The sequence below is a fragment of the Oncorhynchus gorbuscha genome, linkage group LG10 (assembly GCF_021184085.1).
Source record: "Oncorhynchus gorbuscha isolate QuinsamMale2020 ecotype Even-year linkage group LG10, OgorEven_v1.0, whole genome shotgun sequence".
Taxonomy (NCBI): Eukaryota; Metazoa; Chordata; class Actinopteri; order Salmoniformes; family Salmonidae; genus Oncorhynchus; species Oncorhynchus gorbuscha.
The window spans coordinates 1,860,997-1,874,491 of record NC_060182.1 but is presented as its reverse complement, the minus strand read 5'-3'; the positions used below and the strand labels follow the sequence as shown (position 1 = coordinate 1,874,491).

Sequence of the window (13,495 nt, the reverse complement as noted above, 5' to 3'; positions counted from 1 at the left end):
GTGGAACTAACGGAAACTAACAACATGATCCAAACAATATCATCTTGCCCCGAGCATGCCCAGAGAGAAGCTCCACAAACAACATCATCTTGCCCCGAGCATGCCCAGAGAGAAGCTCCACAAACACACCACGTACCTGTGAGGAGAGGTCTCTCCACTCGGCCAGTCCCTGGTCGTGCAGGGTAACACTCTTCACTCCTCCTAGGATGACGTTCTTAGCGATCTCCACGCCCAGCCCTCTCATCCCTGAGACCAGGATGTTGGAGCTCTGCATGCGCTTCATAGCATCATGGCCCAACACGTAGCTATGGAGGAGAGAATACAGGCTTTATAAGACTACATAACACCTCTATAACACTACGTCAGACCTATGTGGTTCATAAGGACAGCGTAGCTAACATACCAGTACATACTGCTGTAATGATATACTATGTGGTTCATAAGGACAGCGTAGCTAACTAACATACCAGTACATACTGCTGTAATGATATGCTATGTGGTTCATAAGGACAGCGTAGCTAACTAACATACCAGTACATACTGCTGTAATGATATGCTATGTGGTTCATAAGGACAGCGTAGCTAACTAACATACCGGTACATACTGCTGTAATGATATGCTATGTGGTTCATAAGGACAGCGTAGCTAACTAACATACCAGTACATACTGCTGTAATGATATGCTATGTGGTTCATAAGGACAGCGTAGCTAACTAACATACCAGTACATACTGCTGTAATGATATGCTATGTTGTTCTGTTACGACCCCGTCTGTCAGACCTGAGACCAGGATGTTGGAGCTCTACGGAGAGAGACCAGAGCTGTGTTCAAATACTCACACTAATATTATATATATCATAATATATATAGTATAGTACTATATGTGAAGTAAATTGAGTATATAGTATGGATATGGTTAGCATGACAAAAGTTTCCGGACATTGTTCAATATTCTCCAAAATATGTAGTACACACGCAGTGGACACTATTTCTATGCTTTTTGGGCCCATAATGCAACTCTTCAGAAAATGGGAGTGGCTTCACATAATTTTAGGATTTGACGAAAATATGCAGCCGAAGTCCAACGAGAGCGAATTCAAATTCATTGCTCAACTTCTTATGGTATAGGGGGCAGCATTTTCACTTTTGGATAAATAGCGTGCTCAATTTCAACTTCCTGCTACGCATGCCAAGAATATAAGATATGCATATTATTAGTAGATTTGGATAGAAACACTCTGAAGTGTCTAAAACTGTTTGAATCATGTCTGTGAGTATAACAGAACTTATGTACCAGGAAAAACCCAGAGGACTAACCGTTCAGAATTTATTTTACATTTTTATTGAGGTCTCTTTTTGTTCACTGAATTCTCATTGGGAAACTATATTTCTTAGGAACTTGTTTTCAGTTCCTACCACTTCCACTGGATGTCACCAGTCTTTGGAATTTGGTTGAGGTTATTAATTTGTGCACTGAAGAAGTACGGCCATCTAGGAACTGCGTAACACTGTTGAGAGTTGCGCAAGACTTGAAAAGTAGCGTTAGTTTCCTCTCGTCCTCTATTGAAAACAGATAGACCAGTCTTCAATTTGATCGATTACCAACGTTTAAAAATACCTGAAGTTGTAATACAAAAGTAGTTTGAAATGTTTTGGCAAAGTTTACAGGCAACTTTTGAGATATTTTGTAGTGACGTTGCGCAATCTGGAAGCTGTTTTATTCTGGATCAAACGCACCAAATAAATGGACATTTTGGATATATATGGACGGAATTAATCAAACAAAAGGACCAATTGTGATGTTTATGGGACATATTGGAGTGCCAACAAAAGAAGCTCATCAAAGGTAAGGCATGTTTTATATTTTATTTCTGCGTTTTGTGTAGCGCCTGCAGTATGTTATCTATGCTGTCCTTATGAACCACATAGCATATCATTACAGCAGTATGTACCGGTATGTTAGTTAGCTACGCTGTCCTTATGAACCACATAGAATTACAGCAGTATGTACTGGTATGTTAGTTAGCTGTCCTTATGAACCACATAGCATATAATTACAGCAGTATGTACTGGTATGTTAGTTAGCTACGCTGTCCTTATGAACCACATAGCATATCATTACAGCAGTATGCCAGTATATTAACTATATGCTGTAGGCTAACTACCCACAGTTTATTGACTTGACTATTCCCGTCATTCTTAACTTAGCGGTACCGTCATAGTGCGTTCTCAATGGACATTCGGGTGCTTTCGTAAATTCTCTCCGTCTATCTACTCCGATTTCACTCTGGTCTGAGTGTATCAGAGAGTAGAATAATAACGGATGAATGTACCAACGCTCAACACCCGTTGAATATGGTCAGTATCAGTAAACATCGGCAAAAAAATCATAATTGAATTATTGCCTGCAGCAGTTTGTCACATTTAACATATTTACATTTAAGTCATTTAGCAGACGCTCTTATCCAGAGCGACTCACCAACGCTCTGGGTAACATTCAAGGGTTATAGATATGGTACTTACAGCTGTCTGGAGTACAGGCCTTCATCGATCTCAGCATCATTGCCATTCTTAGCCATGCCCTGGAGAACAACAGGAGTGAGAACGAGTCAAACTAACCCAGCAGTATGAGAAACAGTTCCGTTGTGACAGGCATAGAAGACAAACAGTGTGTGTGTGTGTGTGTGTGTGTGTGTGTGTGTGTGTGTGTGTGTGTGTGTGTGTGTGTGTGTGTGTGTGTGTGTGTGTGTGTGTGTGTGTGTGTGTGTGTGTGACAGTTCAGTTCTGACAGAGTTAGAGGAGGAGCAGTGTGTGTACGTTGGAGGGTGTGTGAGACAGTTCAGTTCTGACAGAGTTTGAGGAGGAGCAGTGTGTGTGTGTGTGTGTGTGTGTGTGTGTACGTACGTTGGAGGGTGTGTGAGACAGTTCAGTTCTGACAGAGTTAGAGGAGGAGCAGTGTGTGTGTGTGTGTGTGTGTGTGTGTGTGTGTGTGTGTGTGTGTGTGTGTGTGGGTACGTACGTTGGAGGGTGTGTGAGACAGTTCAGTTCTGACAGAGTTAGAGGAGGAGCAGTGGGATCCCGTCTTCGTCTCTGAGTCTGACACGCGACGCTTCTTGGACAGCGGCGAGCTGGACATCTGAAAACAAACACAATTATTAGGTTGCCAACCTAACTGCGACATACACACAGACAACATCCCCAGTACTGGCCCCCTGTCTGGAGGACCAACCCCACCGTTTGGTACATTCGTTATATTGGCATCGAACACGTCCCCCTCCCTAGGAGAGGAGGGTGACCTCGTATGCTATCCATTAGCCTATGTAGCCATATTGTATCTATGACCGTATGCTACCCATTAGCCTATGTAGCCATATTGTATCTATGACCGTATGCTACCCATTACAATATGGCTCCATAGGCTAATGGGTAGCATACGGTCATAGATACAATATGGCTCCATAGGCTATCTATGACCGTATGCTATCCATTAGCCTATGTAGCCATATTGTATCTATGACCGTATGCTATCCATTAGCCTATGTAGCCATATTGTATCTATGACCGTATGCTATCCATTAGCCTATGGAGCCATATTGTATATATGACCGTATGCTATCCATTAGCCTATGTAGCCATATTGTATCTATGACCGTATGCTATCCATTAGCCTATGTAGCCATATTGTATCTATGACCGTATGCTATCCATTAGCCTATGGAGCCATATTGTATCTATGACCGTATGCTATCCATTAGATACAATATGGCTCCATAGGCTAATGGATAGCATACGGTCATAGATACAATATGGCTCCATAGGCTAATGGATAGCATACGGTCATAGATACAATATGGCTACATAGGCTAATGGATAGCATACGGTCATAGATACAATATGGCTACACAGGCTAATGGGTAGCATACGGTCATAGATACAATATGGCTACATAGGCTAATGGGTAGCATACGGTCATAGATACAATATGGCTCCATAGGCTATGACCGTATGCTACCCATTAGCCTATGTAGCCATATTGTATCTATGACCGTATGCTACCCATTAGCCTGTGTAGCCATATTGTATCTATGACCGTATGCTATCCATTAGCCTATGTAGCCATATTGTATCTATGACCGTATGCTATCCATTAGCCTATGTAGCCATATTGTATCTATGACCGAATGCTATCCATTAGCCTGTGTAGCCATATTGTATCTATGACCGTATGCTATCCATTAGCCTATGTAGCCATATTGTATCTATGACCGTATGCTATCCATTAGCCTATGTAGCCATATTGTATCTATGACCGTATGCTAGCCATTAGCCTATGTAGCCATATTGTATCTATGACCGTATGCTATCCATTAGCCTATGGAGCCATATTGTATCTATGACCGTATGCTATCCATTAGCCTATGTAGCCATATTGTATCTATGACCGTATGCTATCCATTAGCCTATGTAGCCATATTGTATCTATGACCGTATGCTATCCATTAGCCTATGTAGCCATATTGTATCTATGACCGTATGTTTTTTTATATGTTCTATTTATTATCAGTAAATCAACCAATGATATCAAGCCACAGCCGGCCATGATTACAGACGCCTGTGTGTGTCCTTTCAAACTATATCAAACTAGTAACCCAGTGTTTGTCTTTATACCCTCTGAGGAAGGCTGTTGAAATGTTGGGTGTTCTATTATTACAACTGAGCTCCTAGAGTGTGAGGCTCTCCTTTCTGTCTGACAACAGAGAAAAACACAGTCCTAACAGGAGTCTGTAGACGAACATACTGCAGTACCCGGACAGCCCTGACACAACCTACTGAAGACTTCAAAATCAAAACATGAAATTTTGATGACCGTGATAGTGTGTAAATTATGATTTAGTTGGTAAGTCATTATTTAGTTGGTAAGTCATCTCAGTGCAATGAGACTGCCTGACCAACAACTGACTAAATCCTTGCCGTCTGACCAGCCAATGTCAATAGGATTAAATGAGGACTGCAGGTGAATGTATTTTCCTTCAAAACAGCTGATGTAACAGTTGTAAGAATTGACTTATGACTTATCTATCCTACCCTGCCTTTCTAAGGTCTTCGAAAGCCAAGTCAACAAACAGATTACCGACCATTTCGAATCTCACCATACCTTCTCTGCCATGCAATCTGGTTTCAGAGCTGGTCATGGGTGCACCTCAGCCACGCTCAAGGTCCTAAACGATATCTTATCCACCATCGATAAGAAACATTACTGTGCAGCCGTATTCATTCATCTGGCCAAGGCTTTCGAATCTGTCGATCACCACATCCTCATCGGCAGACTCGACAGCCTTGGTTTCTCAAATGATTTCCTCGCCTGGTTCACCAACTACTTCTCTGATAGAGTTCAGTGTGTCAAATCGGAGGGTCTGCTGTCCGGACCTCTGGCAGTCTCTATGGGGGTGCCACAGGGTTCAATTCTTGGATCGACTCTCTTTTCTGTATACATCAATGATGTCGCTCTTGCTGGTGGTGATTCTCTGATCCACCTCTACGCAGACGACACCATTCTGTATACTTCTGGCCCTTCTTTGGACACTGTGTTAACAAACCTCCAGACGAGCTTCAATGCCATACAACTCTCCTTCCGTGGCCTCCTATTGCTCTTAAATACAAGTGAAACTAAATGCATGATCTTCAACCGATCGCTGCCTGCACCTGCCCGCCTGTCCAACATCACTACTCTGGACGGCTCTGACTTAGAATACGTGGACAACTACAAATACCTGGGTGTCTGGTTAAACTGTAAACTCTCCTTCCAGACCCACATCAAACATCTCCAATCCAAAGTTAAATCTAGATTTGGCTTTCTATTTCGCAACAAAGCATCCTTCACTCATGCTGCCAAACATACACATGTAAAACTGACCATCCTACCAATCCTCGACTTCGGCGATGTCATTTATAAAATAGCCTCCAATACTCTACTCAACAAATTGGATGCAGTCTATCACAGTGCAATCCGTTTTGTCACCAAAGCCCCATATACTACCCACCATTGCGACCTGTACGCTCTCGTTGGCTGGCCCTCGCTTCATACTCATCGCCAAACCCACTGGCTCCATGTCATCTACAAAACCCTGCTAGGTAAAGTCCCCCCTTATCTCAGCTCGCTGGTCACCATAGCAGCACTCACCTGTAGCATGCACTCCAGCAGGTATATCTCTCTAGGTACCCCCAAAACCAATTCTTTCTTTGGCCGCCTCTCCTTCCAGTTCTCTGCTGCCAATGACTGGAACGAACTACAAAAATCTCTGAAACTGGAGACACTTCTCCCCCACGAACTTTAAGCACCAACAGTCAGAGCAGCTCACAGATTACTGCACCTGTACATAGCCCATCTATAATTTAGCCCAAACAACTACCTCTTTCCCTACTGTATTTATTTTATTTATTTATTTTGCTCCTTTGCACCCCATTATTTTTATTTCTACTTTGCACATTCTTCCATTGCAAATCTACCATTCCAGTGTTTTACTTGCTATATTGTATTTACTTTGCCACCATGGCCTTTGCCTTTACCTCCCTTCTCACCTGATTTGCTCACATTGTATATAGACTTGTTTATACTGTATTATTGACTGTATGTTTGTTTTACTCCATGTGTAACTCTGTGTCATTGTATGTGTCAAACTGCTTTGCCTACCTGGTTAAATAAAGGTGTTCTCAACTAGCCTACCTGGTTAAATAAAGGTGTTCTCAACTAGCCTACCTGGTTAAATAAAGGTGTTCTCAACTAGCCTACCTGGTTAAATAAAGGTGTTCTCAACTAGCCTACCTGGTTAAATAAAGGTGTTCTCAACTAGCCTACCTGGTTAAATAAAGGTGTTCTCAACTAGCCTACCTGGTTAAATAAAGGTGTTCTCAACTAGCCTACCTGGTTAAATAAAGGTGTTCTCAACTAGCCTACCTGGTTAAATAAAGGTGTTCTCAACTAGCCTACCTGGTTAAATAAAGGTGTTCTCAACTAGCCTACCTGGTTAAATAAAGGTGTTCTCAACTAGCCTACCTGGTTAAATAAAGGTGAAATAAATAAATAAAAGGCTAGAAAGAAAACAACAAACCTTCATCCATCCCTCCTTCCACTAACCATCGTTCAATTCTACTCACCCCAGAGACGATAGAAAAATATTGATTTAAATTAACGAGCAGCTGCACTGGCCACGAGAGAAACATCCGGACCAGGCCTGAGAAGAGATATGAATATGGATCAGGGAGGTCCCTGGGAACTAGAGCCCTGCACGGGGCATTCATTTTTTCTTTTTCATTTTACCCCCTTTTTCTCCCCAATTTCGAGGTATCCAATTGTTAGTAGTTACTATGTTGTCTCATCGCTACAAGTCCCGTACGGGCTCGGGAGAGACGAAGGTCGAAAGCCACGCGTCCTCCGAAACACAACCCAACACAGCGCGCATCCAACCCAGCCGAAGCCAGCCGCACCAATGTGTCGGAGGAAACACCGTAACACCTGGCGACCTGGTCAGCGTGAACTGCACCCGGCCCACCACAGGAGTCGCTAGTGCGCGATGAGACAATGAGATATATATATATATATGATATATCCCTACCGGCCAAACCATCCCCTAACCCGGACGACGCCAGGCCAATTGCTCGTCGCCCCATGGACCTCCCGGTCGCAGCCGGCTGCGACATGGCCTGGGCTCGAACCCAGAGTCTCTGGTGGCACAGCCCCGATTTGCTTTTGTCAAATTTAAGGCACTGTTAGTAAATCTCCTCTCTGTCACTTGATCTCTGCGCAGGCAGATCGCGCTGCATGGTTTCTGCACATGGGGGTTTGGAGTCTGGGTAACCATAGCAACGGCTCCACTTGGGCTGCTCAATGAAGAGACATGAGATCAGTTAGCAGTTAGCTACTTTTCATCGCTCTAAACTCAGACAAAACTCCAGGGAAATTCTGTGAAATAATCTCTCATCTTAATATTTAGTTATAGCACTTCTGAGGCCATGTTATGGTTCCAGTCAGATATGACTATAATGTGCAGCAGAGCACGAGCAAATGGCTCAGTTTAAACATGTTAGTGATCAATTTAGTGACAGCCGAGCCCTGCCCGTACCCTCGTTATTGATGGAACAAAAAGACCCTTTCCGGATGAATGACATCTGGGCCCGGTCAGGGTCGGCAGCAGAGCTCTACTGGTATTATACTATAACCCATCTCTACTGGTATTATACTATAACCCATCTCTAGTGGTATTATACTATAACCCATCTCTACTGGTATTATACTATAAGGAAGGCCCACCCCATCTCTAGTGGTATTATACTATAAGGAAGGCCCACCCCATCTCTAGTGGTATTATACTATAACCCATCTCTAGTGGTATTATACTATAAGGAAGGCCCACCCCATCTCTACTGGTATTATACTATAACCCATCTCTACTGGTATTATACTATAAGGAAGGCCCACCCCATCTCTAGTGGTATTATACTATAAGGAAGGCCCACCCCATCTCTAGTGGTATTATACTATAAGGAAGGCCCACCCCATCTCTACTGGTATTATAATATAAGGAAGGCCCACCCCATCTCTAGTGGTATTATACTATAAGGAAGGCCCACCCCATCTCTAGTGGTATTATACTATAAGGAAGGCCCACCCCATCTCTAGTGGTATTATACTATAAGGAAGGCCCACCCCATCTCTAGTGGTATTATACTATAACCCATCTCTAGTGGTATTATACTATAAGGAAGGCCCACCCCATCTCTAGTGGTATTATACTATAACCCATCTCTAGTGGTATTATACTATAAGGAAGGCCCACCCCATCTCTAGTGGTATTATACTATAACCCATCTCTAGTGGTATTATACTATAAGGAAGGCCCACCCCATCTCTAGTGGTATTATACTATAAGGAAGGCCCACCCCATCTCTAGTGGTATTATACTATAAGGAAGGCCCACCCCATCTCTAATGGTATTATACTATAAGGAAGGCCCACCCCATCTCTACTGGTATTATAGTATAAGGAAGGCCCACCCCATCTCTAGTGGTATTATACTATAAGGAAGGCCCACCCCATCTCTAGTGGTATTATACTATAAGGAAGGCCCACCCCATCTCTACTGGTATTATACTATAAGGAAGGCCCACCCCATCTCTAGTGGTATTATACTATAAGGAAGGCCCACCCCATCTCTAGTGGTATTATACTATAAGGAAGGCCCACCCCATCTCTAGTGGTATTATACTATAAGGAAGGCCCACCCCATCTCTAGTGGTATTATACTATAAGGAAGGCCCACCCCATCTCTAATGGTATTATACTATAAGGAAGGCTCACCCCATCTCTAGTGGTATTATAGTATAAGGAAGGCCCACCCCATCTCTAGTGGTATTATACTATAAGGAAGGCCAACCCCATCTCTAGTGGTATTATACTATAAGGAAGGCCCACCCCATCTCTACTGGTATTATACTATAAGGAAGGCCAACCCCATCTCTAGTGGTATTATACTATAAGGAAGGCCCACCCCATCTCTACTGGTATTATACTATAAGGAAGGCCCACCCCATCTCTACTGGTATTATACTATAAGGAAGGCCCACCCCATCTCTACTGGTATTATAATATAAGGAAGGCTCACCCCATCTCTAGTGGTATTATACTATAAGGAAGGCCCACCCCATCTCTAGTGGTATTATACTATAAGGAAGGCCCACCCCATCTCTAGTGGTATTATACTATAAGGAAGGCTCACCCCATCTCTAGTGGTATTATACTATAAGGAAGGCCCACCCCATCTCTAGTGGTATTATACTATAAGGAAGGCTCACCCCATCTCTAGTGGTATTATACTATAAGGAAGGCTCACCCCATCTCTAGTGGTATTATACTATAAGGAAGGCCCACCCCATCTCTAGTGGTATTATACTATAAGGAAGGCTCACCCCATCTCTAGTGGTATTATACTATAAGGAAGGCTCACCCCATCTCTAGTGGTATTATACTATAACCCATCTCTAGTGGTATTATACTATAAGGAAGGCCCACCCCATCTCTAGTGGTATTATACTATAACCCATCTCTAGTGGTATTATACTATAAGGAAGGCCCACCCCATCTCTAGTGGTATTATACTATAAGGAAGGCCCACCCCATCTCTAGTGGTATTATACTATAAGGAAGGCCCACCCCATCTCTAGTGGTATTATACTATAAGGAAGGCCCACCCCATCTCTAGTGGTATTATACTATAACCCATCTCTAGTGGTATTATACTATAACCCATCTCTACTGGTATTATACTATAAGGAAGGCTCACCCCATCTCTAGTGGTATTATACTATAAGGAAGGCTCACCCCATCTCTAGTGGTATTATACTATAAGGAAGGCCCACCCCATCTCTACTGGTATTATACTATAAGGAAGGCCCACCCCATCTCTAGTGGTATTATACTATAAGGAAGGCCCACCCCATCTCTACTGGTATTATAATATAACCCATCTCTAGTGGTATTATAGTAGAAGGAAGGCCCACCCCATCTCTACTGGTATTATACTATAAGGAAGGCCCACCCCATCTCTAGTGGTATTATACTATAAGGAAGGCTCACCCCATCTCTAGTGGTATTATACTATAAGGAAGGCTCACCCCATCTCTAGTGGTATTATACTATAACCCATCTCTAGTGGTATTATACTATAACCCATCTCTACTGGTATTATACTATAAGGAAGGCCCACCCCATCTCTAGTGGTATTATACTATAAGGAAGGCCCACCCCATCTCTACTGGTATTATACTATAAGGAAGGCCCACCCCATCTCTACTGGTATTGTGTATTATAAACTTGGTGGTTCGAGCCCTGAATGCTGACTGGCTGACAGCCGTGGCATATTTAAGTGATAATGCCCTAGAAGCCGGTGTTTGGAGGATGTATTGACACAGGTGTTAGGCCCGATATTAAGTCGTGGAACGGCAAACCGTGCCAATATATCCTCTAAACACCGCTTCGAGGGCATTATCACTTAAACATATTTTTACCTTGTCAGCTCGGGGATTCGATCTTGCAACCTTCCAGTTACTAGTCCAACGCTCTAACCACTAGACTACCTGCCACCCTAATGACTTTGGTAACCAGTTTATAATAGCATTAAGGCACCTCGGTAGTTTGTGCTGTATTTATTTAAATCTTTATTTAACCTTTAACTAGGCAAGTCAGTTAAGAAAAATGTCTTATTTACAATGACTGCCTACCGCCGGCCAATTGTGCGCCGCCCTGTGGGATTCCCAATCACAGCCGGATTCGAACCAGGGTTTCTGTTGTGACGCCTCAAGCACTGAGATGCAGTGCACTGCTGTGCCACTCGGGAGCCCCTGAGGGTGTGTGGTATATGGCCAATATACCACGGCTAAGGGCTGTATCCAGGCACTCCTTGCTGCATCTTGCATAAGAACAGCCCTAAACACAAGCCTTAACGTTTAATTGTACAGTAAGGAAGTCGCAGCACAAACTCCACTGGTATTGTTAATTATATGTAAGCCCCCCCCCCCCATCTCTGCCTAAACACTAAAAAAATGCTGATTCAGTAAAACTTTACTGCAGTGAACTGTAGTGGTGCAACGCTTAACAAAACCTCGTGGTGGGGGGGGAATACAACAACAGCCATTTAACTCGCGCACGTCTGGTTATTGATGACAGTCATCACGCGACAAAAAGAAACAGAATATATGGATAATAGTCTCTGTTCACAAAAGCAAATCACAGTCGGTTATTTATCAAAAGTTGCGACAGAATTAAAACATCATTAGAAAACGGGTTGAGATAGCACACAAAAGCTATCGGTCTTTAACGTTGTACCAATCTCCCGGTAAATAGCAATCAACTAAGACTCCCACCCAAGATAGGACAGCGGTGTTCCCGGGACAGTGTGGGAACAGACCGTAACTTCTAGATTCATGACAAGCAGCCAAGAGAGGCGGAAATGCCGCATCCACTGCAGCTGCCTGTTATAACTAGCAAGCGCATAGCGACAAGCAACAACGACTGATCTTCTGCAATGGCTAAATGTACACGGGACAAACTGAGGCAAGAGAGAGCGTCAAGTGTCATATGTGGGTACAAAGTAACTCATATCATGGTAAAAAAATAAAAAAATAATTGCCCATCAATAAATAAATAAAAATCGAAAATACCACAATGATACAGCAAAGTCCAAAACTGAAACAAAAAATGAATATCATAACATGTGTTCCTGTTGGCTATAACACTCCACGTTATTTCGAGTGAATGACCCTCCCCCCCAAAAAAATATTGACTGGTTGACAGTCAGCACTGGGGCCCACCGAACCAGTCTACCGAACCAACACACCAATAACACACCAATAACACACCAACAACAAAAGGGACGTCAAAAATGTCCGGCAACAGCACCAAGAGGCCAAAGCTATTATTAGTAGGCCGTGTTGCAGCTGACTAACTAATCACATCAAGTCATTTTGGCCAGTGGATCACTGCTGAATACGGTCGGAACAGGAACAACAACACAAGGTGCCATCACCAGACTGCCTCCCGTCCTGCGCTCGGTCCGTGTCGGGAGACCAGCGCTGCTGGACTGGGGCCTAACGTCGGCACTCAGACAGCGGAACCGACGGCACGGTTGTGCTGCTACCTTCAGCTAAAACAGAGCCACTGAGTGGTATACAGCTCTAGCATAGGTAGCAAACATAGATGTTTTTAAATAACCCCGAATGCAATATCTAGGCTATGACTAAGCGCCTACAATGAATAATCGAGCAGAAATAACCGTATGTACATTAGTGGAGTAGCTATTGTAACTAGTTATTTCGCACCTAGTGTTCATTGATTTGCCTGGCTTACCAATAATCCTTCTCTGTCCCTTCTCTGTGCAAACCGCTCCTCTCTGGTGTGTAAACGTCAATAACGATGATTGTTCTGCTGACAAAAAATAAATAAAAAAATGGGGTGAAAAGCTTTGACTATAATGTCGAGTCACTATGTCGTTTAGCTGGTCGAGTCCTGTGTTATTCGCGTTCCTGTATTTGCGAGCACAAGACGAGAACAAAAACCAAAATGGCAGAGGTAGATACTCTTTCCTCGAATATCTCTGGCGGAAGGGGTGGCCTTAGCCAGAGAGGAAGAGGCGAAGCGAGATGATCCACTTCCATCAAACCTCTGTCCGTAAACAGCGAGCGATAAGCTGCCTTGTCTCACTTCGGACGAATCCCACTGTTAGGGCCCGAAACCATCTAGTCATTATATACCGTATCTCTGCCTCCACAAGCTCTCAATTCAATGGGCTTTATTGGCATGGGAAACATATGTTTGTTTACATTGTCAAAGTGAAAAAGGATTAAAAATGTGAAATAAACTAATCAAAATGAAAAGTAAACATTCAAAAAGGTTTCAGAGGAAGAGAGACATTTCAAATGTCATATTATATATGCACTCTCCA

General features: G+C 43.2%; 1 protein-coding gene across 2 annotated transcripts in view; it reads right to left on the bottom strand.

Moving 5' to 3' along the window:
• LOC124045447 (ubiquitin-like modifier-activating enzyme 1) overlaps positions 1-13,135 on the bottom strand; it is a 63,544-nt gene extending 50,409 nt beyond the window's left edge. The window contains exons 1-4 of one of the 2 annotated variants that reach the window (XM_046364738.1): positions 12,901-13,135; positions 3,022-3,138; positions 2,526-2,584; positions 137-305 (exon numbers count right to left, since the gene is read on the bottom strand). In XM_046364738.1, the coding sequence (XP_046220694.1) occupies positions 137-305; positions 2,526-2,584; positions 3,022-3,138 (345 nt within the window). In that variant the 5' untranslated portion in view covers positions 12,901-13,135. The remainder of the gene's footprint in view (positions 1-136; positions 306-2,525; positions 2,585-3,021; positions 3,139-12,900) is intronic. The other variant, XM_046364739.1, reaches the window with a different exon arrangement.
• Positions 13,136-13,495: the final 360 nt, after the last annotated feature.